Source organism: Spea bombifrons, chromosome 4, assembly GCF_027358695.1.
Source record: "Spea bombifrons isolate aSpeBom1 chromosome 4, aSpeBom1.2.pri, whole genome shotgun sequence".
Classification (NCBI taxonomy): domain Eukaryota; kingdom Metazoa; phylum Chordata; class Amphibia; order Anura; family Pelobatidae; genus Spea; species Spea bombifrons.
In genome coordinates this window covers 93501019-93528143 of record NC_071090.1, presented here as the reverse complement: position 1 = coordinate 93528143, position 27125 = coordinate 93501019, and the positions used below count along the sequence as shown (strand labels likewise).

The following is a 27125-nucleotide window of genomic DNA, read 5'->3' as shown; positions in this document are numbered from 1 at the left end:
TTATTATTTCTTTTGGATATACTAACATAAACGGCAGGTAGATATAGCGTATGCCTCTGCAATTCCATGGATTAAATAAAGTTACTTCACGGAAGAGCGTGCCATTGCATGCCTGCTAACAACTTGTGGAGACTTATGTTTTCTCATTATGAGGATCTGCCATATACCTGTTGTTTTGAGTCGATGCTGATGAAGCATGCTCAATATTTGGTCGCATGTAATGGGAGCAGTGATCTATAAGTTTAAATGTCTTCTTCATTGAGCATTTTTTCCCTGGAGCTGAACAAGCATAAATGTGGGAAGTCCACATGGTGGAGGTGCAAAGCTTACAGGGACCACAGAGCAAATTTGACCCCAACCCCATCCCCATGCAGATATTGTAATGACCAAGATGCACTTCTGCCCCTTTTAACTTGGCTCCATTTCCCAATCCAATCACACACACACACACAACTACAGAATTCTCAGTAGAGCATTATTTTACCCCCTCCCCACCCCCAAGTCAGGAAATGTTTTTAAGGTGGGGAAGGGAAGACGCTGGAAGACATCACTCCTCGACGTTACAGAGGACCACTTTGCGCATCCTGCAAGGGTTCAGGAGTCTATGAGGCGGATGAGAGGGTGCAGTTTGCAAGACACCCATCTGCGCAGAGGACAGAAGTATTGATAGTGGAACTGTTGGAATTCAGGAGTGAGCCGAATGTCCCTCAAAAATGCTAATTCCAGGTCAGACTCGGCCAATATGACAAGCAGCAGGAGCAGTGCAAGAAGAAGACAAAATGTGACCGCTAGCAGCCGAAGAACACTTTGCAGAAACTTGTTTCCTTGCTCCGGTTCGGATTCGCTCTGACCGGATACCTCTGGCCCAGGAAGTGCAGGAGGAAGGGCTTCGGTGTCGGGATTACTATGGACAGCCACATCGCTCTCCTCATCTTGGGTGGTATATGGAGTGCCGTTCACCTGCTGTCCAAACACTGGTTCCTGATTGGGTTCACATACAGGAGTGGGGAGTATGCTGGCGCATGGTGTGTAAGCATCATCGCTGAACACAGCCTCCCGAGAAAACCGAGGAGAGAAAGCATCAATATTTTCAGAGGAACGGACAGGAGTAGAGTGTGCGCTGTCACGGAGAGATTCCAAACCTGCAAAAAGAGAGTTAAATTAAATGAGAAGAGAAAGCCGAGAACAAAGCTAACTTAGTTCTGTCTCTAGTCCTAATGGGGCAAAAGCTTTTGGAGCAGAAGAACAAATACTCCCTGTGGCTATGCACACTAACGCATTGTTAAAAGTCTGATAGCAAACGGAGCACTTATTATTTTTATCTTTTATTTATATAGCGCCAACAATTTACGCAGCGCTTCTTACAATACATATATATGTATGATGAGACGAGAATTGACAGACTAAGACAAACCGATACATGAGGTGGAGAGGGCCCGGCTCGCAAGCTTACAATCTTGCGGTATGGAGCGGAAAAACAAGAAACATAAAAGTTAGATACTGTTTCTTTTTCTCTAACATGTTACATGAAAACAGATTTCAATATATATCTATGGGCAAGCTATACCAATGTTTTCCAAAACTTATCAAATATACGCTAAAAATGCTCATCATAACATGATTATTCCACATCTGCATAGCACTGACACCCATGTGATAAAGACATTGAAAGTACCAGATTTAGGGCCCGCCAACCTAAAAAAAATCAGGGTGTCAGCCTGGTGTAACCCTGTACAAAATCACAACTGCTTTGAAGATGCGGCATAGGGACAGTGCGTATGTATTAGCACTGATATTGTTAAAAGTATAGAAATACCTACCCTGCAGGTACCGAACAGGTTCTTCCTGCTGTTGTCGGAATTCCCAGGATGCTGCCGTCCCATTACTGCTTACGGTTGTTGCTGACGTTAGCAAACCCCATGATTCTTCCATCTCGTTGCTGATGTCTGTAGCTTCCTGGGCCCATCCTGGCAGAGACTCACCTCTCTTCTCGCTACTACTGTCTGTTATTGGGGTCCATGCTGGTAGAGCTGCATCTGTTATGTTCTCTTCTTTGCTGGTTTCCGTTGTTTCTGGAGCCCATGCTGGCGGACGCTCACCTGACCCCCTTGCGTCCCTGCTACTGTCCTCTGTTGCCAGGGCCCATTCTTGTACAGCCGCCCCTTCTGTCTCCGTACTCCTGTCCATTGGAGCCCATCCTGGTTGAGCTTCACCTGACTCCCTTGTTTCCTTGTCTGTTGCGAGGACCCATTCTGGCAGAGTCGCGCCGGATACGTCTGTGTCCTTGCCGCTGTCCATTGGTTCTGGGACCCACCCTGGCTGTGGTTCACCTGCGATTCCCGTCTCCCTGCCGCTGCTTGTTGTTTCTAGAGCCTTGCCTGACAATGCTGTCTCCCCGTTGCCCTCCATTGTCGCTGGGACCCCTCCAGTTAGAGCTGGGAAAAGCGGCAGGGCCCCCAGTGCTCTGCCCAGAAGCCGAGGCCCCAGATTTAGCACACGGATCTTTACATCGCGGTAACAGTGATTGATCATTCGCAGGTGAACATTCACCTTGGTCCTAATACGAATCAGACACTTGACCATGATGCAGGATAATCACACTCTCTCGGAGATATTCACTCAAAAATAATTCAGTATCTCGACCTCTCTATTTCCCTGCTTTCTTTGCCCGCTCCTCTTGACACTTTCTGTCTCTTTATAGTCCAACACTTCTATTGTCTTTCTGTCTCTTTTTCACCTCCTATCTCCGTCATTCACTCACTGCACTCTTTTCTAACTTGCTGTCCCCTTCTGTTCCTGGTTGTTCTAGTTCCTCGCTCTCTCCCAATCTCTTTCTCTCCACCTCCTCTGACATACAAGGTGAAGCATCAGACTCTCTGCAGCTATTTTGGGAGCAAACGCATTTACTGCTGAGCTGACAGATGTAGGAGACTGTGCGCAGCTGTCACTTACTACTTACTACCCCCACCGTACACTGACACCTATACCACTCTGCCATATACCACTCTACCATATATCACTCTACCTAATACCACTCTGCCATATACCACTCTACCATATATCACTCTACATATACCACTCTACAATATATCACTCTACCTTATACCACTATGCCATATACCACTATGCCATATACCACTCTACATATACCACTCTACCATATATCACTCTACATATACCACTCTACCATATATCACTCTACATATACCACAAGGGGCAACACTTCACACAAACCCCAAAACAAGCCTGCTGTACTCCCTGCAGAGATACCCCACACAGTCTGACTACTACCCTCCTGCAGACTGCTTCGCTACCTCTATGAAGATAAACCCTCTACTAGATTAAAGAAAATATCCAGTATCACATTTTGCTGGATCAATAAAATGGAGGCTTCTTACAAGGGAGACCCTCTATGCTACAGTCTTACATTTTATGCACGGGTGCTTACTAACCTCTAGGTAATATAATACATATAATAATAATATATAATAATATCAGGGATGTTTCTTTTCCTTTGAGTGTGATTTTTTGCTTTCATAGAAAGTGGCAGATGAGAACCATCTGGCCCGGTATTTCTGCAGTCCTCACTCACTTCTTAGATTCAGAATAGATGTATACACATCACATGCATGTTTACATTCCCTCGCTGTATTAACCTGCACCACTTGGAGGCTGTTCCAACAATTTACCATTTTAGTAGCACCTCTCCAAACTCTCTCTAGAAAGTCTACATACTTCCAGAAGGGTCTTCGGAACTGTACACAGTACTCAAGGCGAGGTCTGTGAAGTGGCCAGGCCCAAACCGACCATCTGGCACATTGGGCAACTGTCCGGTGCGAGCTGCTGGCGTATTGGGTCCTGCAGTGTGTGGCCACATGCTACATCAATATAAGCATATAATATATGGCCGCACGTACATTATTTTCTGACCGATAACCCCAAGTCATCAGAAATAATGATATCCCTCCTATGTTATGTGGTATGGTCATCATCCCTATGAGAAGCCCATGCAGAATCAGCAAGGAGAACAGATTTTCCATTTCTGGAAATTCAATAATTCAATGGAGACGGGGGTCTTATGGGACACACAGAAGCTGAGCGCATTGGGGGCTTGGCGATCAGCAGCAGATAACTCAGGTACCTCCATCACTGATCTCACAGAAGGATAGAGGTCTCCAGATCGTTAGACATTTCTCCAAAGAGTTACAACTGATTACTAAACACAAAGTACTGTTACTGAAATGTTACCTTCCACATATTATATACATAGCCCCACATTATACCTTCCATGATGGATATGTGCACGGCTCTCCTACGCGTCCGAGGTACACTGCTCAACCTCATTCCATGACTGATTGAGGGACAACTGCGGCTTGACACCATCCCAGCCCTGTGAGTGAGTAGGACAATACAATGAGGTGGGAGAGATGATTTGGTTTTTACTTGTAAAAAGTTTAATCGGGCAACTAACTAACATTTGCTTGAATCAGACTCAGAAGCTAATGCTGTTTATAGTGAAGGGCGTACTTAGGCACCATGCCCCGGTTTTGTTATTCTTCTGCCATTAACTGTAAACGAGTGGTTGCTTGCGCATTTCATATTGTTTGAGTATTGGCCGGTAAGTTGGATAACAATGTTTATAGCTCTTCATGGAGAACGAAGCAGTGTATGATTAGTGTGAAGATGTGTTTTTGGATGTAGCTCATGTGGCACTGTGTTGAGATTCAGGGGATCCATGCGGCTTACCTGTGTATTTCAGGTGGCTCTCTCTTGATTTTTGCACTTGATTCCATCACTTCTTTAGCAACCCGGCCACTAGGAATTATAAAAGAGAAACAAAAGTTATAATGTTATAAAAAACATTATAAAAGTAGCAATAGATATAGTAACAGAAAATGGACAGCCCACCACTACCTGAGCTCCTGCACCGTAGGGGCTACAAGGACCAACATTACATCTCAAAACACAAATAGGTTATTGGAATTGAGTAGACTAATCTGGATATGGCAAGACTGTTGTGACAGAAGGAGCAGAGACATGGCACCTAGGGATAGAGTTATAGCGCTGGGAGATAATATGGAGGTTTGGCCGTTTACCTATATCTGAAGCGGCTGCCTTTGAAAAATAAGTTGCTGCTTGACACTGTGCGGACCTGGTTGGAGTTCTCCAGCCTGAAATCAGAATGTAAAAGTTAAATGGGGTCTGAAAGATATACTGGGTATATTAGACAGTATTGATGTGGGTCATGTGATAGGAATAGTGAATACATAGCTGGGAGTTGTGTAGTAGTAACGCACTATTCAGAGATCTGTGGTGAGTTTGTGGGGAAGAATATGACAAAGGTGTGTCACCGAGGTCACCGCTTTAAGGGTAACTGTCGTGGGCACATATTTTAGCATAAATAAACAACATTTTATTAAAATTACCTATAGCTGCACTGGATATACTTATTTCAGAAGACTTGTTTTTACCCCAAGGAAACTATTTTTGAAACTGTCAAGGAGGAGGAAAAAGAAGCACGTTTTCTCCCCTCTTCCCACCCATATAAAGGCTGTCAGAACCAATCACCAACAGTCAGCATCTTAACACCAGGGTATAGAAACCTTTATGGGTGAAGAAATACATTTATTCTTAACGTTGGTCTGTAAATACCACCGCAAGGGTTTACTTTGAATTTAGGAAAAGGGACAGTCCTGTTCTACGTGTCATAACTGGATTAAGAAATACTGACTTGTAGAAGGACTGATTCTCCACTCCACATTTCCACAAGTGTTTGCAGGCCTCGGGGGTTGGAGCGATGAACGTGAGCACCAGCCTCTTCTCCTGCACAGAAAATGTTATGGGATAATAAACATAAACCACCGCTACAAGACATATTTCTAGGGGTTATTTACTAACCTATGACACGCAACGTGGCCACAGCGAGATGAAACATTTCAATCAATTATCTATGCATTACTGACGTAACTATGTGTTATATAAAGACAAATCTGACCCTTATTTGAGGTGAAACTAGCTTTGTGTGCCAGATGCAATTCTTATTTACCAACCACCAGGTTGCCATGCTGACATGAAACTGCTTCTTGGTGCCTCGGGTTTTGCAGGGTTGCATTGCAGGGACCCTCTGCCCAGTACTGTCAACATACTTCGCATATGGCTGGTCCACGCTCCCTCACTCCAGCGCGCTGTGTCTGAGTGCGGGGAGGTGACCTAATTTCCCTGCACTCAGGGGCAAGCAGTGTGGGAGCAGGCAGCAGAAGAACTGCCCTGAGCCAATAAAGTTACAGGTCTAAGAAAGTGTGTATGTGGGTTAGTGTGTGTATAAGTATTCATGTGTGTGTGTAAGTATGTTTGTGTGTGTATAAGTATGTTACTGTGTGTAAATATGTTACTTTGTGTGTTAGTGTGTGTAAGGATGTTACTGTGTGTGCATATGTTACTGTTTGTAAGTGTGTAACTATGCATGTGTAAGTATGTTGCTGTGTGTAAGTATGTTAGTGTGTGTAGGTATGTTAGTGTGTGTTAGTAGGTGTGTGTAAGCATGTTACTGTGTGTAAGTATGTTATTGTGTCAGCGTGTGTTAGTATGCATGTATATATATGTTTGTGTGTAATAGTGTGTGTAAATATATCAGTATGTGTGGTAACAAAAAAAAAGGCTCCTAGATTTTTTGCCTGGCTCATACATATAAACTAAATTTGTCAAGCCCCATATATTGGTCTCTGAAGTTTCATACTTATATGTTACCTCTTTCTCTCTCACATATAAATTGAATGTTTTGCCTTCAAATTTCATTTTGGCCGCATCACTCCTGCAATAAAAAGATAATGCGTTTAATAATAAAAATAATGTACTGCTGAAGCAGAAGCAGCTGCCTTAAATGCCAAGCTGCTACTAAAAAGAGAAAGGGATGTTTCAGATCGTAGTTGGTTGGTATAACTTCTTCTGAACTAGCCACTTCCAACACTATGCGGACGAGCGTGGATATTTCACGCGGGCATCTGTAAAAATACCAAATCCCACTTTGCCAAATTGATTTCTGACTACTTGATAAAGTAATGATAAACTGATCTGCCAGCTTCCAATTAAACAATGTGGTGTGGCAGGAATCCATCAGCCATGGGATCTATTAACAAAGCTGTTGCCAGTGAAACCTTGGTTTAGGCAATACTCCTGTACATTGTAACAAAGCAGCTTGTAAAGACCGTGGCAGGGCTCTATGCACTCAGGGGTCCGGGAAAGTTTTACTCCAAAGTTAGTTCAGTTACACTCAAGAAATATCATTTCAATATAATTAAGTCAATTTTGTATTTAAAGGAGAGTCATATTACACCTACTGTGTCTGATCTTATCCAATGTGCCAAATGCATTACAGAGGTCTGCCAATAACATCTTCAGGTAATGGTACTAGAGGCCCAGTGCATACTCCTGAACGGATATCTCATCTCATTAACGTGTCTACTTTTACATCTCACAGTTCGGGTTGTCTTCCTCTGGAAATAGATGCATGCCCATAGCCTTGTTATTTATAAATCTTGCTATTCGTAGAAATGACCAGATTGTACATTCATCCGCTTTGCAGAATCACTTGGGGTTGTGGAATAAGAAACATTGGGCAGGTTATGTGTTGTAGGAACTAGAAGTGACCTGTTTAGTACTTTGACTTCTTTCTGCACCACACTAAATAATGTTTTCTTTCTTGATCTCTTCTGACTCTTTAGCAAAGCACAGAGACCGTGAAAAGATATCACAGGGCAGGGATAGACAACACATATAATTCCCATTCCCATTGTTGCATGCTAAAAGAGAGCAAGCTTATGGCTGACTGAGCTGTAACTTCATAACAGCTAGATAGCTTCTTGATGGCTTGGGCTAGGATCATAAGTAAGGACACACAATACAAAACAACAGAAAACATAAATGGTCAGAGACAGAGACCTTTTTTGTATCAAAGTTCCATGGCAGATTCTAAATGTGTAGCGAACAACTTTGGGAAACAACGATCTCAAGAAACGTGAACTTTCCATCGGGAGAAGAGTCCTCTGAGGACCAAAAGGCGTGTGTGACTTTATATCTCTTCTTTTATAATGGTCTAATTAAAAGGTATTATTTTACCCTGCAATTTCATGTTAAAGACTGCAAGAAACATTGAAGACATTGACAGAGGAACAGGCAAAAATTAGTTTGGATAGATAGAAGAAAAAGGGGAAAGGAGTGAACATTATAGGACAAAGTGTGACGATAGAGAGGGGTACATGCAAAACAAACATGGACAGAGAGGCAAACAGAATAACAATCTATAGCACTCACCATTTGATAAAATGAACTCTTTTATTGCCCTGCAACACTATAAAGCCAAATGGGGTAAAGGCCAAAAAAGCAGAATTCCCCGAGACATCCTAAAAGAAAGTAATCAGAGAGGAAAGGAAAAGAGTAAGGTAGGAGAGAGGGATGAGCTAGGGGAGACAGACAACAGACTGACAGAAACAAACACAGGAGGAAGGCAAATGATAAAGTGGGGCAATGTAGTGGGACGGGCTGGCAGATAAAACAGCGAGCTAACAGAGCAAAGAGAGACTAACAAGTGCAATCCATGCTCAGCGCTATAGAATATTCAACAGAGCTCCCCAAACAGGACTGTATGCCTGATTAAAAATGTAGGCAAAGTGGAGATGAAAAAATAAAAAAAAGGTTTATCCCAGTAATCCAAACAATTAAAATGTCCAGCCCGTTTCTACCCTGCCAGCCCTCCCATGCAGGGAACAAGGCCCCCGAAACACAGAGACAGGCAACCTGGCAGAGAAAGTGGAGAGATGCAAGCTGTCAAACAAACATGGTGGGCACGTTTAGGCGACAAAGAAGGGAAGTGAGAGGAGGGAATGAATAGAAGAAGGAAATGATTGTGATACACTGTTGGAAGGAAAGAGTTAAAGAGTGAAGGTAAGAACAACAGGCGCTTAGAATAAGATACCTTACACGGATGAGGATCCACTCCGTATGTCTCGAGGGTTTGCGCTTTCCTCAGAAAACTGAGTTCTGCAGCTGCAGGGGAAAGACCACTAAAGAGAGAAAGAGAAACATATGGGAGTCATCAGGAGAACAAGGAGGCACACAGAGCAGATGATTGTATCTTTGATAGCATTTCTACATTTTAAGATATTTTTTAATGCTGTATGATATTCCCTTTAAATATTTCCCTTCTCTCATAAGATGTTCACAGAACACACCATATGGCTAAACTACTGTATATCACATATGAGAGTGACATCTACTGGTTGGTTTTGTCATTGCACTTATGATGGTCTTTCATTGTTCAAAGCAACAGTGACACCTACTGGTTACTTTTATTACTTACTTTTAGTGTTTCCTTTCCATTCAGGTACCATAAAAGTGTGCAGGTTGGATCAGCCCAAGCCCATATATTTTTTGATCTGCATTTAACAGTTTTGTGTTGGATTCAATTAAATGTAATGTAACAAATGTATATTTTTATCTCAGCTTTCTAGAATGAGTATTCAGTTATCAAACTTTAAGATCTCTGGATTTCCTTCTCTTTCATGTATTTTGCACCCAAACCACGTTTATTTAAGGGACTCAGAAGGCATTTCTCCAATTTATATCATAAATTTTCTTTGGCTGTTAATAGCTACCAATATAGTCATTATTTCTAACTAGTAATAAATCAATGATAGGGATAGAGTTGTTGCTATATTTTTGTGGAACCTAAGCAATATTTTTTAACTACCCTTTTTGTCATATTCAACTCTTTGTTGCTGGAGGCCCTTGAAAAGAGAATAGCTAGGGAGCCAATGGGCGACCAGATGGACAGGGTCATCTTTAACATGGGGCAAAAGGGCAGATGCCCTGGGCCAGACTTATCTTAGGGGCCAATGGCTGCCATCCCTTGGACCCATTTGCTAGCTATCATAGGCCTGGAGGACTGTCTCTCCACAAATGTGTCCTACTTTGGCACAGACCTCCACCTCTCACACAGGTATGGGGGGCATATAGTATAGATGGTTCTATAGATGGAGGCTCCCTCATTAGAATTAAGGGATGAGCAGTACATCAGTCACACTCACCAGAGGCACCAGTCTACAGGATCATATGGGTGATAAAATAAGTTGTCTATTATTACAGCTGGGTTTCATCTATGGAAAGTTTTGAATATTTCCATTGAATATTGTGTAGATGTCACTTGCTTTAATCAAGATAATTACAAAAGGGCTGACATTTATTGAAAAAAGAATGACATAATGGTTATCATCATCCAGTTGTATTTCATTGATTTCTATTGAAGCCTATGCTGGCTCACCCAGCTCTACTCATTAATATCAGTCATCCTCCCTCACCTGAGCTCATTCCTGTGAATCTCCGCAATCCTGCGCTCCAGCTTCTCTGAGTGTTTGGGAAGGAACTGGAACTTGGAGCTATAGCCCTCTGGATGTTTGCCAGGGTCATAATCCCCGATCTCGGCTGTGGGAGAGACCATTGATGAAAGTCAGATGGTGCAATTAGAATGAAAGAGAAGATGGCAAGGAAAAAAGAGAAGACAAAGAAAATGGCAGTGCGAGCATCAATAAAAGGAGAAGGTGTGGATCTGGAAAGCTGCAAGCACGATAGATGTAGAAACTAAAGAGGTAGATGATGCTGAGGGTCAGCGACTAAGAGGAGCAGTGAGCAATAAGAGAATAACTGCAAAACAATGAGAAACTAAGAGAGAATACATAATAAGAGTGAATGATGGTCATGATAAGGCACGTGACGAAATCAGACAAAAACAGACAACAAGGAACGGTAACCTGTAACTACGGTGAAACAATCAAAATAGAAACACAAGATCAGGGCAGGTAATGGAACAGAGAGAAGGGGAATTGGAAGGACTGGAGGCAAATGCAAAAATAAAGGATATATTCATTAAATAAATAACTAGTTGGCTAAAGGTCCCAAAACGGCTGTAGATGGGTAATACTTTCATGAGCAATACATACCCTGCAGTATATAGGCTGCGAGCAAAGCAGCGTCCGAGGTCTTACAGAGTAACCTCCCATGGTACAAATCCCTCTTTACTTGCAGGAAAACCATATACCTATAAGAGGAGGCAGCAGACTTGTTTTAGCAAAGATTGTTACATATTTGATACACGTGTACACAATAATAATGAACTAATGAATAATTATATAGTCATATTCTACTAGAAGAACCAAAGACCAGCTGGCGAGGTTGATGGAGGTTAGTCTCCATCGTTTTGGGTTTTTCTGCTGCTCAGCTTACTAAAAAAATCTAAAAAATTATTGAGGAAGATGAGAATTGTTAGACCCAAAAGCATTAAAAACTATGTAGCTTCTGTTTAATAATATTAGCACTGACATGGATTATTAGGTTTTGTTTTTTTTTAGTTCCCACAACTATCTCCTCCGATAACTTTCTCCTCCTAACTCACAGGCAATTGCTACATATTATATAATTATTGCCCATTTTGCCATAATAAACCAGCAGGAGCATCTACTGAAAGAATTTGCAAGAAATATTCAGACTTCAGGGACAGACAATCTATATTCAAAATGTCAGCCATAGAAGAAAAAAAAGACATTCTACACTACATAGAGTGTGAAACCCAGTCCAATGTACCCTTTCCATAAGGGTATCATAAAGTACAGACAATTGTAAGTCATTATAAGTACATGGGACAGTACACATTTTGTTCTATATTTTTAATAGCGTTTAGTATAGATCAAAATGTATTTCATGTGACTCACCTGGTGATTTCTTCTTTCAGAGCAGCTGGATCTGGGGGATAAAACTTAACTCGAAAGCACAGGATATATGGAGGGCGAGCTGTTGATGAATAATAAAGAATCAATGGAAGCTTAAAGCACTGCATCTTATTGGGGGTGGCTTTGTGAAGAGGCGGGGCTGGTTGTGCATATGGGTGGAGTTGGCTATGCATAGGGGTGGGACTAGCCCAAGACAGCCTGAGTGGGAGGGAACTGGACAAGGCGCCTGAAAAAGTGGGCAGGGAGCAGGCGGGCTGTGGGCTGCATGTGGGTGTGGCCAAACACTGCTGTCCTGCTAGATAAAGGAGAAACCAGCCCTGAGACCCAAGGAAGCAGGGCTTTACCCGGAGACTCTGCGTCCAACTCAGTCCGTTCCCAAGTAGGGTAATGCACTAAAGGCATGATTATTAACTAGAAGCCGTGTTGTCACATAACACTCTAGAGGAGCCCAAACACTTGTCAAACATACTAAATCACGAGGGTGGGAGTTTGCAGGACAGCTGCAGTTTCATGTTCCCTATACACTAAGTTATACAATGCAACCAACACATACACACTTACCTACTAACGGGCAACCACTTACCTCTCAATTGTTTGACTATCCCCTTTGTAAACTCCAACCAGTGCTGCAAAAATCATTAAATGCAGTCATATTTAAATATGCATTTCCTGCGACACGTTCATTTATAAATCCTAAACACGGAACATTGACAGCTCCCATCATTGGCTTTCATACACAGTGCTTTGACAATAGGCTACGACATTTATGCCACATTTCACACACTTAAGTAGCCATGACCAGGGGATGCCCCAGCATCTTACTTGCAGATCCATCATTAGAGTATCTACAGCAGGACTTTAGGCAGGATTTCCAGCCTTTCTCTGCTCTTTTTACACATTTCTGTAAACATGTTCTGGGCAGTACATACCGAGCGGGTTTTCTATAATATCTGAACCATGCACTAGACTCAGGACAGAGCTCTATCTGTGATGATTTGTGGGTCAGTAAAAGCAAAATGAAATAATAAATAAATATAAATAATAATAATAATAATAATAATGATAATAAGAGAGTGGTGTCTTCCATGCATAGTCCCTAAAACAGCCTTAAAAGGCTCAAAAGGCTCCATTTTCCATGGAGCTTTTTTACTGACATGGAGTCATATCTCATATATGACAAAGACTGGTTGTTCCAGAAGTCCAGTCCTCTCTTATTTATCACAGAGCAGCATTGTTTCTTAAATGCCAGACACTGATTGTGAAGATGCGGCTCGCTGCCTTAGCCATTGCAGTAGTGAGAATTTTTATATTCAATAATCCTTGTTACTTTTCTTTCGGTGTTGTGTACATTCGACAACATGGACTAAACAGCTTAGCTGATCTTTGTAAACAGAGTGCAAATATTGTAACCATGAAATATTTAAGCCAATATGCCGCTTTCCTAAAATCATACACTTTAAAGTAATATACACTGGAGAAAAATAAGTAATATCAGAAAAACATTTTTTGTGTATACCACAGGAGCATCAACCTAAACTAAGGAAGTTTTATTATGCTGGGCATGTGGTAGATACTTGGGACAGCCTGCCAACAGAAGTGGTAAAGGTTAATACAGAGGAAGGAATTTAGACGTGTATGGGAAGGCATAAAGCATCCTGAAGGTAAGACCAAGCACTGACTAAGATCTGAGCTTACTGAAAGGTTCTTATCTGCCATCAGATTCTGTTTGACTTTCTGTTCACATGATCTGCGTGATTATTCATTCCAATTTAGTTATTTCTCTCCTGTTTTAACCCCTTAACAACGGCGGACATCATATTAAACACCCCCATCGGAGCCTCTGGGTCTGCCAGGTGTAGAACATTGCTGTTTCTGTTACATTTGGTGCTGTTTCTTTGCACATAATGTGGGTTTTAGAGAAGCAGAACACGGGGACTCGTTCATAGCCACCAAACATCGTGGAGGGAACATCAGAGGAGGAAAATGGGGCAAAGAAATGCATTGAGGGTGTGTGCAACCCATTCATTGGCATTACCAGGCATTTAATCCCCAGCGTGCAGATCGAAATCTTATTCTGGTGTGATAAAAATATAATGCAACCTATATTAAATCGCTCTGTTCTCTCTCTCTCTCTCGCAATTAAGTTAATACGGCGTATTCTTCTTTTTTCAAACTCTCTTGAAGCAGTTGCATGTTGGAAAAGCCCATAAAAGCTAAAAGCTACAAATCCCTCTGAAATATTACTCTTTTGTGATCTGCCGCTGGCTTTGATCTAAAATTTGTTGATTTATTTTAATTTAATTTAATTCTGAATCAGATGTGTTTGTTTTTTTTTGCACCAATACATGTTTGTTATAAGTATCCTGCTTACTGCTAATTAACTTCAGATTTGTTTGAAATCGATCCCCTTGGCACGGTGACTGAAAGCAGAACAATACAAACAGGAGAAGCTGTTCCTCGGTGCATCCCTCGCGCTTTCTACGCATCTTAACGAACCAGCGTCACATACCGGATGTGCGAGATTTACAATTCATCTCTTTAGCAGCTGCAAAAAGAGTTTTTCACTAGAAACCTTAGCTGTGAAAACTATTTTAAGTGGTTTTTTAATCTGCTGAACGGATTTGCATGAATTTCAGAAGTTCTTAGATGCTATAAACATGCAGCGATCCTGAATCTAAGACAAGACCAAGAGCGATTATGGTCTGGGTTCTGATATTAGGGAAAATTAGCAGACTGGATGAGCGGAATGGTTCTTATCTCTTACCTTATTTCACCTGCAGTTACAGCTAAACTGGTCATTCCTTTGACATAAAATGACATCTTAAAACAAAACAGTGGCAAAAGTTGTGTATTTTTCTCTAAGGCTTTCATATCCAAGAACTAATCTCACAGGAGGGTTAACCACGCAACCTTCAAAGGCTGGGCTACCACTTTGTGTTCCCCCAGTCTGACCAGAAGAGATGTGGGGGGGGAGCAGTTTATCCATAATAATGGGCTGAGGGTCTAAACAAAAAGCCGAATCTCACATAACATTTCCTTGAATGGCGCCGGCAGATTCCGTAGCGCTGTTACAATCAGAGTATAGTTTAACAGTAATGATCCGATTTCATCTACTGTGACCCTGAAAGGGCTACATAAAATTGTGGAAACTTTAGTGTTTTCAATGACAAATACTGTTTTATTTCAATAACAATAATGAATATATCTAACACAACAAGGACTTGATCAGTAACTGATTCCTTTCTGTGGGTTTATTCATTCCATATAGTGCAGGGCAGCACTCAACATATGTTGGTCCGCAATATGTCACAGTGACATGTGTCCAAAAAATGATCAATGTCGCTGTCACGGTTTGTGGTGTTAAACTCTCGCAGGTCATTACACAGTCAAACGCTGTCATCCAAATGTTCTAATAACACTTTGCACAAAGGCTAACACATTCTGGCCACTAATCCAAAGGGCAAACCGCCCTATTTGACAACCAGGCTCCCCTTTGCACCTCCATTGATGGGAGATATCTAATCTCAGAGGCAGCCCCCCCCCCCCCAGCATGCTGATCCCTGGCCCAGGGCAGAGCAGAAGATAAATCTTATACTACTGGTTCCCTGTCACAATTTAACAGAATGTAGCATTTGCTCTGATACAATGTTACAGGCTGTCAGAAAGTAGCAAATGTTGTGATACATTATCACAGGTAGTCACTCGCGGTCACATAAACTGTCACAGGTTGTCTGCCATCACAGGTTGTCCCAAGTATCCAGGTGCCCCCACTGTCTAATTCTGCAATACACTGTCACGGGTTGTCCCAAGTATCTAGGTGTCCCCACCGTCTAATTCTGCAATACACTGTCACGGGTTGTCCCAAGAAACTAGGTGTCCCCACCATCTAATTCTGCAATACACTGTCACGGGTTGTCCCGGTGTCCCCACCGTCTAATTCTGCAATACACCGTCACAGGTTGTCCCAAGTATCTAGGTGTCCCCACCGTCTAATTCTGCAATACACCGTCACAGGTTTCAAACATCAGCAAACGCTCGGATACATTGAGTCAGCTCATCAATTACTCCGTAGAACTGTCAGAGGCTGTTAAGTGAATATCGTGCCAGCTGACAGCGCACTCACCCGCTGCTTGTCAGGATCCACATAGCGGATTCCAAAGTAATCTTTCTCCAGCAGATTTAGGTGGTGACACAGCAGGTCAAACAGTTGCTGCCCCTTTGCATCTCTCTGTAAGAAAGGACACGTTATGTGATAGCAAACATTACAGGGAATAGAAAAACAGCGGACATCGAGACAAGAGAGACGTACAAGAAAGAGACAGAGGAGAAAATGCATCGTAAGACCGGAGCAGGAAAATGAAACCTGTAACTCTAAATAACTAAAAGAGGACAAAAAAGTTTTAACCCTGCTATGTACCTCGATATCACCGCAAAACTTGGGTGAAAACATTTCCATTGTAAATTACAAGTAACACACTCGTTGAGGTGACAGGGACAGGAGTGGAATGAGGGATAGGGTGGAATCCAGACCAAATAAGCCACAAGAGAAAGAGCGTTAATGTGACGGAATTGATTGTGAAAGGCAGAAAGGTTATAAATGGAAAGGCAGAGACACGCAGGGAATACCACGATGCAAAACACAAGAATTTGTGTCATCAGAAACCGGAGGGAGACATTGTGTAGAATTATCATCATCAATGTATAAAAGTCATGGTCCTGTCAAGCTGCTGTCTGAAATGTTCTCATCTTGTGTCGCTGAGAGGGCCTCGGGAGACCTCAAGTCACGAAGAGAACAGAACATCATGAGCGACTATGGTGTAGGGCAGGCGGAGGGCTTGGAATTCTGCGCTGTACAAGGTTTGATCTTTCTTGCACGAGAGTCCAACGCACATCCTTCACCTGCCTCCTTAAAGCTCTTCCTATACACAGGGATTAACGGTAGCCGCTATCCATCAGCGAAAGCATTTTGTTATGTGTTGGGCTGCAAGCAGTTCTTGCTTGACTTTGATTCAACAGGATGAGACAACTGAGAAACATAAATAATGCAGTATACAGCCACGTAACGACACAGACACACAGATAACACTTTAACCACGTCTGTGCACGAAACAGTCACACAAACAGGGCAGACAAACTGCTTTATTGTTTTATAAATGATCATTTTCAATAGCAGCATTTGGCCAAATTTTTAACTTTTAGGACCGTAATTTAAGTTCTATGTCAATGTTGAGTTTACAGTATTTTTTGTAAACTGATTTTCATGATCAGTGCAACTTACATCATAGCGGGATACAGATTTGGCCAAACACTCATCCAGAGGAAGCTCATCTTGTACCCGCTAGGGTTTGGAGAGTTTAGTCTTGGTGTGAGGAACCACTACAGATGTGTTGACCAGCCTACCTATCGACCATTACACAGGACCAGCACAAATAACCTTGTATGTTATGTATTGTTGTATACAACGAAGATTGTCCAAGCCAAGGCTATGTTTGCATGCCAGGTACCATCTGCCCTACGCTGGGGTTTAATTTATGGTACACATCATTAGGTCACAAGGTTTGCTTTGGCTATACCACACATTGTCTAATATATGAGCCTGGCACACATCGTACTCATTTCACACAGGTGCATTTGCTGAGTATATCTGCAGACATTGAGCAGATGCTGAGACATCCTATAACTCTGGCCTACTTCAGCCGCTATGACAGCATTACCATCACTACTACCGGTATTAACATCTATGCCAACAACACATTCACCGACCATGTATTTACACACGCCAAGTACCACGTCCACACGCAGATCTGGCTTTTAACCACTGGAAAGTGGCAACATCTGGAAGGATATCTGTTGGCTACCTGCAATAATTACTATGCAGACTGCTATGTAACCATATCAAAAGGCACGGCAGGCACATGTAACCCTAGCCCCTTGAAGCAGGGATCTGAAGTCCACGTATCACAAAGCAGCAGAATCCAGTATTTAAAAGAGGAAGGAGTGATACTGATGTTTGCCAGGCGCCATCCCAGCCGTATGGTTGCAGTATTAGCTTTTAAGATAAGTAAGTGTTGTTACAGCAGTTTATGCCATCACACCTGCATATCAGACATCCCTGGTCTGTGTATTTTGCAGGTGCTATTGGAGACAGCAATTAGAATGACCCTGGAGATGACGAACATGGTCGGCAGGTATCCACGCTATGATGGAATAAATAGCTTCCACATGACCCCAACCCCTAAAAATATATATCCAGTACTATCTTGTAACTAGGATGGTGCTGAATCATAACATTGACCAGATACCTGGCTATCATCAGTGGGATAAACTAAAATAAATCTGCTATCTACTGTACTCAGCTGGCAGAATATTACTGTACATTACAAAAAAGGATAATAACCGTTCTAAGCCTGCTTAAATCCCTCAGAATTAAATTCCCACACCATGACATGTCTTTGGTATACTGGAGTATAGTTAACCGCTCCTAGAATGTGTGTGTCCACAGCCTTGTGCCAACCTCATCATGCCCCCCGTGTGGGTCATCAATGGAGCACAAATTATTTAACAGTGTTTTAATTACCCCAAATCACTCTAGTGGGACTAGAGACAATGATTGTCTGATGTATTATGATTATGGAGCCTATGCAACCTCTCAATACACTTAGAAGGTTTGAGTTAGCAGCCTGTGTGTGATCACCATTGAGTTATGTATAACTCGGATAAGAATGGTTCTATGAGACCAGTGATGATCAGTGCACTTGGGGCAGCACAAGGTCTGTACGGTGATGGGCAGCAGCAGGCTCTCCTTGTATGAACACTTTGCCTGCACCAGGGTAACCACTGGAGCTTGCAATCTACAGCTCTACATTGATGCATAGCTGGATACCTTTAACTTGGATTATTGGTTCTTTGTATACTATTCTGGAACTCAGAAGGTTAAAAAGTACTTAGATCACCCAGGAAGCAACATTGTTCATCTTATTTGTTGTGCTCCTCATCCTTGTCCCTTCTGCCCCTAATTTTGTATGTGCTTTTCTTTCAAAATACTGCTTAGGACTCCCCCACCCCCAGCACCACTTCTTTCGATTCTGTTAATAGAATTCATCCTGACTAATTTGTGTGATGACGAACAGCTCAACCTGAATCCTAATTAACACCCTACCCCCTTTAAGTCACCCACGTGCCCCCGTTCAGAAAGGAAAAGTCTGTGAATTAGAAGAGAGGACGGTGAATTAAAAGAAGACCAGAGGGAGATAAAGATGCAGAAGAGGAAATAAAGTCTGGGGAGGTGAAAAAAATTCTTAATATTCAAGTATCTTGAAGATCTTGACACCAACTTTCCTCACTACTTGATATATGTCTTGTGAAACCCCTCTGGCATCACATCACCATTCCATGCTTCCTAGGTCCAGCCATCACTCACTGGTGTGAGAAAGCTTTTACTGCGCATGCAAGCACCGAGTGTGAATTGTGCTCGTTGTGTGAACTTTGTAAGAGATACATTTGTCCCCAGAGAGTGATCTAAACTCCTTCCCAGGCACGAGGATCTGAGACAGGTAATAAAGTGCTACTACTGACGGAAATAACTAGTCTGACATTTCTACATTGTAACCATTTACAAGCAAGAGAGACTCTTTAACACGTATATACCGTATTGGCTCGGATATAGGCCGCCCCCGTATATAGGCCGCACCCTAAAAGTTTGGTGCTTTTTTAAAGAAAAAGTTTTTTTTCTTTAAAAAAGCACCAAAAAAAACATGCTGCCACTCTGCCCCCCCCCGAGATATGCTGCCGCTGTCCTCCCTCCCCGAGATACGCTGCCGCTGTCCTCCCTCCCCGCGATACGCTGCCGCTGTCCTCCCTCCCCGCGATACGCTGCCGCTGTCCTCCCTCCCCGCGATCCGCTGCGCTCCCTCCCCGCGATCCGCTGCCCTCCCTCCCCGCGATCCGCTGCCCTCCCTCCCCGCGATACGCTGCCGCTCTCCTCCTCTGCCCCCCCTCCTCGACTTACCGGAGCAGACTCCCGGGTGTCTTCAGGGCCGGCGAGGGACATCTACGCAATACGCGTATGCAACTTCCGGTACCGTTACCGGAAGTTGCATTTGCGTATTGCGTAAATGTCTCCCGCCGGCCCCGCAAGACACCCGGGAGTCTGCTCCGGTAAGTCGGGGGTGGGCAGAGGTAAAACGCTTAGATAACCTCCCGTGCCGGCACCCCCCCCCGTGGGAAGTGCTGGCAGGGGAGGCTGTCTCAGCGTATCGGGGAGAAGGATGCAGGTCCCCTGCACCGCTGCGGGGGATCTGTATCTTATCCCCGCTGCCTGCCCGGCGCCCGGGACTGCATGTCCCGGGCGTCGGGCGCTAGACCCCGAATATAGGCCGCACCCCCACTTTAAAAACTTAAAGTGGGGGAAAAAAGTGCGGCCTATATTCGAGCCAATACGGTATATATATATATATATATATATATATATATATCGTGTCTGATGCCAGTATCCACATTATCAAAAATTATGACCACAATTTGAAAATTTTTGTCATTGGACCCGTATTGTTCAATACGTCTGCTTCTGTGTAGCACACACGTTCAGTAGCGCACCTCATACAAAGCTTCTGAGGCAAATAAAGTCATTTCTTCCAGTTGTAGACTCAGTAGATTGTGCTGCCATGTGCTCCTCCAACACTGAGCGTTCCTAGTATGTCTGGGCATCTTTTTATAAACAGTATCGCTATCGTAGGATGTCACCAATCCATGCATGTCCCTCCTACATCACAATGACACAGTATTTCACTATGCTTTGTAATAATTCTAAATGCTCTATGTCTTTCACTGCTGTCTTACTATGAGCTACTGTCTGAGAGAAAACAAATCTGCACCATGCCATTAGTGGGTCACTTCACTACCGCTTCCCTGGTTTAGGAACCCCTGTGTCTGGAACACATAAATATGTTTTCCAATATGTGTTCCAATTCTCCAAAATCCTCTTCTCTATAAAAACCGACCACCTCCTAACCTGCATCCATAACCTGCATCCATAACCATACCCCCCACACCTCCACCATCTAATAGGCCTCCACAAACCTCCATAAACCTTCATGACCTTAACCCAACACAACTTACTAACTTCTACCCCTCCTTCCCAACATCTCTACCTCCTCAAACCCCGGTGTTGCCCCTGCACAATATAAGCATTTACTAGCTATATTTCTGAATAACGTCCTGCTCCTGTGTCACCTATAACAAAGTGTCCTATGTCCTCTCGTCACTTCACATCACTACCTGCCCACTTGAACATATTCCCTTGCATCTCCTAACTACCCTCTTCAGGTCTTTACACTAACCCAGCAGTTCAACCTCTCTCTTACCTATGGCATATTCCCATCTTCTCTAAAATATGCTCCTGTCTCAACCACCACGAAGAAACGTTTATTATTAAATGTTTTATATAGCGCCATCATATTCCACAGCTCTGTACAATGGCCTTCTCCAGTACCGTCATTAACTGCCCCAATCTGCAGCTAGTAAGTGGCTACCTGGGCAGAAATCTTGGAGCGAGTATTTCTTCCCCTGTTATCATATTGCTATGTTTGTGGAGCAATCTCGGTCATACATGACACTGTGATACTGTACCCAGAGATAAGAGCAGCTTATAGTGCTATTATCTCTGATCCAGCACCACTTAATAATTAATCCTTACAGATCAGAAGCCCCCCTCCCCGTAACTGTTATTATAAAATGCTACAAAATGTTTTATAGACTATGTAAATTTGGACACAGTGGAGTAGACAAATATCTGTATGATTTGCGCATCTAAGCAAGGATGAGCGTAATATTCAGATGTGTACTTGGCGTAACGGTGCTGGTCCCAAACAATTTAACATTAGCTATGGCATCCATCAAAGAAACATAAGCGAATATGTAATTTCAACCTCTCTTTAATCAACCCAAAGCTTAAAGAAGATTTTTCTGCAGCCCCAATAGGTGGATATGTGTATATGAATTCATAAACACAGCGAGAGGGTGTGTAAAGGTCTCTGCAGTGCTTTACATCACATGCAGGTCATGACATCATAGAGACATGGCAAGAAGGCATGGACACTGTGTTCTGCTCCAGACAAGCTTCATGTTCCAGCAGCACACTGCTGAGGAGAGACCTTCTGATTTCTCCTAACAGCCCACCCCGGACAATCAGCCCCTGTCTGCAGCTAAGGCAAGAGGGACGTTCAGCCTATCAGTGCCGTCAAATGACAGCACAAATTCCCTGCAAAAATACACAAGGGGGACATTTGATGGAAAAAAATAAAATCTATGTCTGAATATCAATGAAATCATCAATACATTGAATTCTGCACAGAACCATGGATCCAAAGGGTGATAATAAACACACAAAATATATTTTTTAAAACAGATAAGCAGTATTACCCTTCTATTAGACAATACACAATCCCTTGCTTCAGTATACCTATTAACGCAAACTAAAAAAGGCAACAAATGTGCTTAAAAATAAATAAATAAAAACCATATATACGGTATATATATATGAGATAATGAATAGCTGCCTTTGGTGAATTTACAATTGTTTTAAATAAAATGAAGCCCATTGAATTTTGCAGGTCTAACTAGTTAATTAAACCTAATTACCATACTGCACTCTTGTATATAAAATATTTTTTTAATATATAATAATATAATTATTAATATATACTGTAATATTTTCCCAGGAGGACCATATGATTATGAAGGTCTTTAAGGAAAGAGTTTTCTGTGTTCTCATAGAACAATATGAAAAAAAATCGAGTTTTGGGAAGGAGTACGGCTGCCAAATATAACATGATCAAACTATTTTTAATTATTAAGTATATGGTTAACTTCATATAAGCCTAGTTTACTTCTACTAAATATGTTCACTGTTTTCAATATTCCATCCCTCCCAGTTCAGTTCCTCAGTACCTAGGTGTGAAGAATTTGGGGGCCGTGGTGGCCAGAAGTCCAATAAATGTCAGAACCGTGGCAAGTGGATCTCTTTTGTAAGACCATGTTTCTGGCATCTGAGCAGCCCGTTCTCCTGATATCCGAGATTAAAAAGCCGAAGCTGATCTTCTACTGTGATGTTAATCGGAATTTGAGGTTTTAATAGAATTGCCCTAAATCCAGAAAATATGTTGTTCTGCGTGGGTCTGAGCAGATACCCAAAACAGGGCTATCTTCTATAGTGCAGGAATAATTGTCAGCCCAGCAACATAAACATCTAATAACTAAAAACCCAAATGAATATATAAATGAAAGATAATAATAAGATACTAATAATAATAATAATACTATTAATAATAATAATAGCTTGAGCCTATGCAGAACGCCGTACAACATGAAGGGTGATAAATGCGTATCTGTATTAACACAATATCTATTGAAGTAACAGTCTATATAATTGTGTTAGTGCAATACACTCAATGATAACAATCTGTGTAATTGTATTAGTGTAATACACAGTAATCGCTGTCTGTGTAATTGCATTTGTGTAATACATGCAGTGATCCGTTTGTGTAATTGTGTGTGAAATATACAGTAATACAACGTTACTCTGCAATACGGGAATAGTATTCATGACAATACATTCTAAATGCCACAATTTGATGATTATTTACATGTTAACTTACAAGTGTTTGATTTGCTGATTAAATCCAATGTGTTCACATAAAGTGAAGGATTATTGTGAGAAAATAAAACTCTACAATATTAGGTAAATAAAGGTAAACATGGAAAAATAGAATGTGACGGCAAGTAAGGTCCATTCATCCCATCTAGTCTGCCCATTTCTCCTGTTGTAGAGACTCAGATCAGTTCTTGGTCTCATCTTAGATTCAGGTTAGTTTTATGCCTATGCCAAGCATGCTTAAACTCCCTCACTGTATCATCCTCTACCACTTCTGATGGGAGGCTGTTTATCTACCACCCTCATGGCAAAGTAAACCTTTACACCGCCTTACGGAGGATGGCATCGAGGAATCAGGTAGGTTTGTTACCCTAGACCTCTGATGGCCTCTTGTAATGATCTCTCTTCCTATGTTTATGGCACTGGCAGTATTTTTCTGGGATAAATTATGTGAAAACTGGCCAGTTAAAAAAAACATATTTGCTTGAAACTTTTATTTATGGAAGTTGCTCTCCTAGAACAAACCCAGAGCAGTTCCCATTGCCTTCCTCTAGAACCTGCCTCAATGAGGGTCTTTTCTCGCACCACACATCCTCTGTGGAGGACATCACATCATGGTGCGGAGCCTCTGAAGGTCACACCGGAAAAGATACTACGGAGGTTGTGCCAACAAGGCAAAGTGCGCATTGTGGAGCCAGATCTTCAGAAAGAACAATGTGCCCCAGTAATGCAGCACAGAGGCTACCCACCCCTGGGACTAGTCAGTCGGTGCCGGAGTTTGCCACCGAGCAGAGGGTCAGTACTTCCTTAGCTCTAGCAGTTGCAGTAAAATTCCACAGTATTCATAGCCATCTATGACTCATGTATGTTAATCAGCGAGACAGATGCTTCAGACTAAGTGGTGAGGTGGCTTTTGTTCCTTACTGGAAATGTGCCTGGATCATCCGGTGGCTTCACAACTGGGCCAGTGAGGAATGTTTACATTTGAACAGATACAAATTAGAGGGGGTTTTACACCAGCGGGTCATACAGAGTAGCTGTCACTTCCATATCAGAGACATGTCATCAGTACATAAAAGGAACACCATACCGGAGAGAAGTATATGTAAAAGGAGAAGAGCTATTGGGGCAGGAGGTATAGTCCTAAATGTTTGGAGGCTTAGGTGTTTTATTTACGAGGACTGAAAAGTAATAAGGTAATGCAAGAATGCATGGGAAAAGTCAAGCTGGGTTAAATAGCCAGAGGCATCGGTAGCAGAAATAGGGAGCTGGTTTGGCCACTTTACAGATCTCTGCTCAGATCTCAGTATTGGGGACAGTTCTGGAGACCCCATCTCCATTATGGGGCGAGTTTAAGTAAAATTGAGAATGGTTTGCAGGGTAAAAATGATCAGGAAAGACTAAAGGGTATAGCCTGGAGGAGTGATACATAAAGGGATTTACCAAACTACAGGAGAGAAGTTTACTTCAAAGAATGAGAAATGTTAGAACAAGAGATCTAAAACTAGAGGGTCAGGGGCTTAGATGTCATATACAGAAGATCCACGTGATTGAGAGGGTGATGGATACGTGAAACAGCCTCCCAGCAGAAGTAAGGGAATTTAAACATGCATGGAATAGGCATATAGCCCTATCCTGAATCTAAGAGGAGACCAAGGACTGGTTACTGAAGCAAAAAACAAGCAGACTTGATGGGCTAAACGGTTCTTATCTGCCATTAAAATCTACATTTCTGTGTTTCTATGCTAGTGTCATTTATTTTCTGAGATGTGGTGGATCCGTAGAATGGTTTCCCTGCTATATTGTAGAGGCGAAAACAGTGAGCGGATTTAAGCAGACATGGGATAGACACAAGGTTATCCCAAACATAAGACTACAGCAACAAAAAAACCGCATACTAGGGCCGAATGCCGACTGATTCGATGTTTCCATGAGAAGTGACCTTTCACTAACACCTAACACGTATTTCAAGGCCTGAGTTTCTTACAATCATAATCACTCATTGAGGGATTGGAACATTGAACAAGAGTGATCTCTGTTCCCAGCACTGCTATATATCTTTACATCAGAGAGGTAATGTATGAACACGACTCATCGCAACACAAAAAGGTGTGTTGGTATTATTATAGACGATGGATGAGTGTCTAGGGAAATCATGAAACACCTGGGGCAACAGTGGGACTGTCTCAGTCAATCGGACCAATTTATTGTGAGGACACAACGGATATCTTTAGGAAATCAATGCTAGTTAGGGGTACTTGGGGACAAGGTTAAAAAAACACATATAAAGATACCTATGGAAAGGACAACATAACTCCCATACAAAGCAAAATGCATAGCACAAAATATCAAGGGCAGGAGAACACAGCTCATATGCAGCATCATATAGCAGGTGAGCACTGAGTCACACACACAAAGACACACACAGACATACACACACATATACACACACAGAAACACAGACCCACATGCACAGACACACACAGAAACCCCAAGACACACACACAGAAACACAGACACACAGACACACACACAGACACACAAACACACACACAGATAAACACACAGAGATACAGAAACAGACACACACAGATACAGAAACACAGAGACACACAGAGATACAGAAACAGACACACAGAGATACAGACACACACACACAGATACAGAGACACACACACAGATATATAAACACACAGACACACACACACAGATACACACACAGACACACACACAGATACAGAAACACAGAGACACACACAGAGATACAGAAACACACAGACACACACACAGATACAGAAACACAGAGACACACACAGAGATACAGAAACACACAGACACACACACAGATACAGACACACACACACACACACACACACACACACACACACACAGATACAGACACACAGAGATATTTTTGGAATGTACAGACTGTGAAGACCTGCACTTTGCTGCCGTAGACAAGCAGCTGGTTCGCTTCATGATTGCGCTGGCCTTGGCGAGAACATAATAGGAAGTGATCCGGCTCTGTGCAGCTGCATTACTGTGACAATCGGGGGGGGGGGGCAGTCAGATGGACTGTATTAGCGGAGAATAAATAAGCATCAGGAGTACAGTCTGTAAATCAAACACACTGTTCGGTATAACACAACGATTAGACCCAAAAGTGCAGCAGAGAGGAGCTCGCGGGTGCAAAGCCTTCCCGGGCACACCGAGCAGGGCGCAAAGTAACAATAAAAGTGCTCTTTGTAGCAAAGCCTTACTTGTCAGTGCTAAAGCCAAGCGCCCTGCAGCCTCGTGAAGTGAATTGGTGTTTAACACGCGGAGGGGCAGATGCCTCTCAATGCACTAGTGTAACAAACACAATGACCCCGGCACACAGTGATCCCGGTGAAGCCTGCACATGTATCTCACACATGTATCTCACACATGTATCTCACACAGGGATCTCACACAGGGATCGCAGTCTCTTGTCACCCCCTCTGTCTCACACACACAGGCCCATCTGTGCCCTTGCTGTCCTTCGTAAGCCCCGGGTCCCCCTCTCCTCCCCCGGCCCCCCGGTCCCTCCTGTCACCTGCACGTTACACGTATACTCCGAGTCGTCCAGCAGCCGTACGGTGCACACGCAGGGCAGGTCCAGACTGCGGTTGCTGCCGCTCATTAAACGACTCAGCATCATCCCGACACCGGGCACATAC

At 42.7% G+C, this 27125-nt stretch overlaps 1 protein-coding gene across 1 annotated transcript; it reads right to left on the bottom strand.

Moving 5' to 3' along the window:
- On the bottom strand, positions 1-27125 carry FRMD5 (FERM domain containing 5). Its single transcript, XM_053464696.1, has 14 exons — positions 27002-27125; positions 15901-16005; positions 12361-12403; positions 11760-11838; positions 10992-11089; positions 10353-10476; positions 8972-9059; positions 8311-8399; positions 6748-6811; positions 5732-5823; positions 5097-5171; positions 4747-4815; positions 4284-4390; positions 1-1142 (listed from the first exon to the last, which is right to left on the bottom strand). Exons 1-14 carry the CDS (start codon positions 27104-27106, stop codon positions 595-597), a joined length of 1686 nt encoding a protein of 561 aa, XP_053320671.1. The 5' UTR covers positions 27107-27125; the 3' UTR covers positions 1-594.

Coding starts and splice junctions, on each gene's coding strand:
- FRMD5 (XM_053464696.1), bottom strand. CDS start 27,106: ATGATGCTGAGTCGTTTAATGAGCGGCAGCAACCGCAGTCTGGACCTG. Junction 12,404..15,900: donor TGGATCCTGACAAGCAGCGG/GTGAGTGCGCTG, acceptor TGATTTTTGCAG/CACTGGTTGGAGTTTACAAA. Junction 5,172..5,731: donor GAGAATCAGTCCTTCTACAA/GTCAGTATTTCT, acceptor TTCTGATTTCAG/GCTGGAGAACTCCAACCAGG.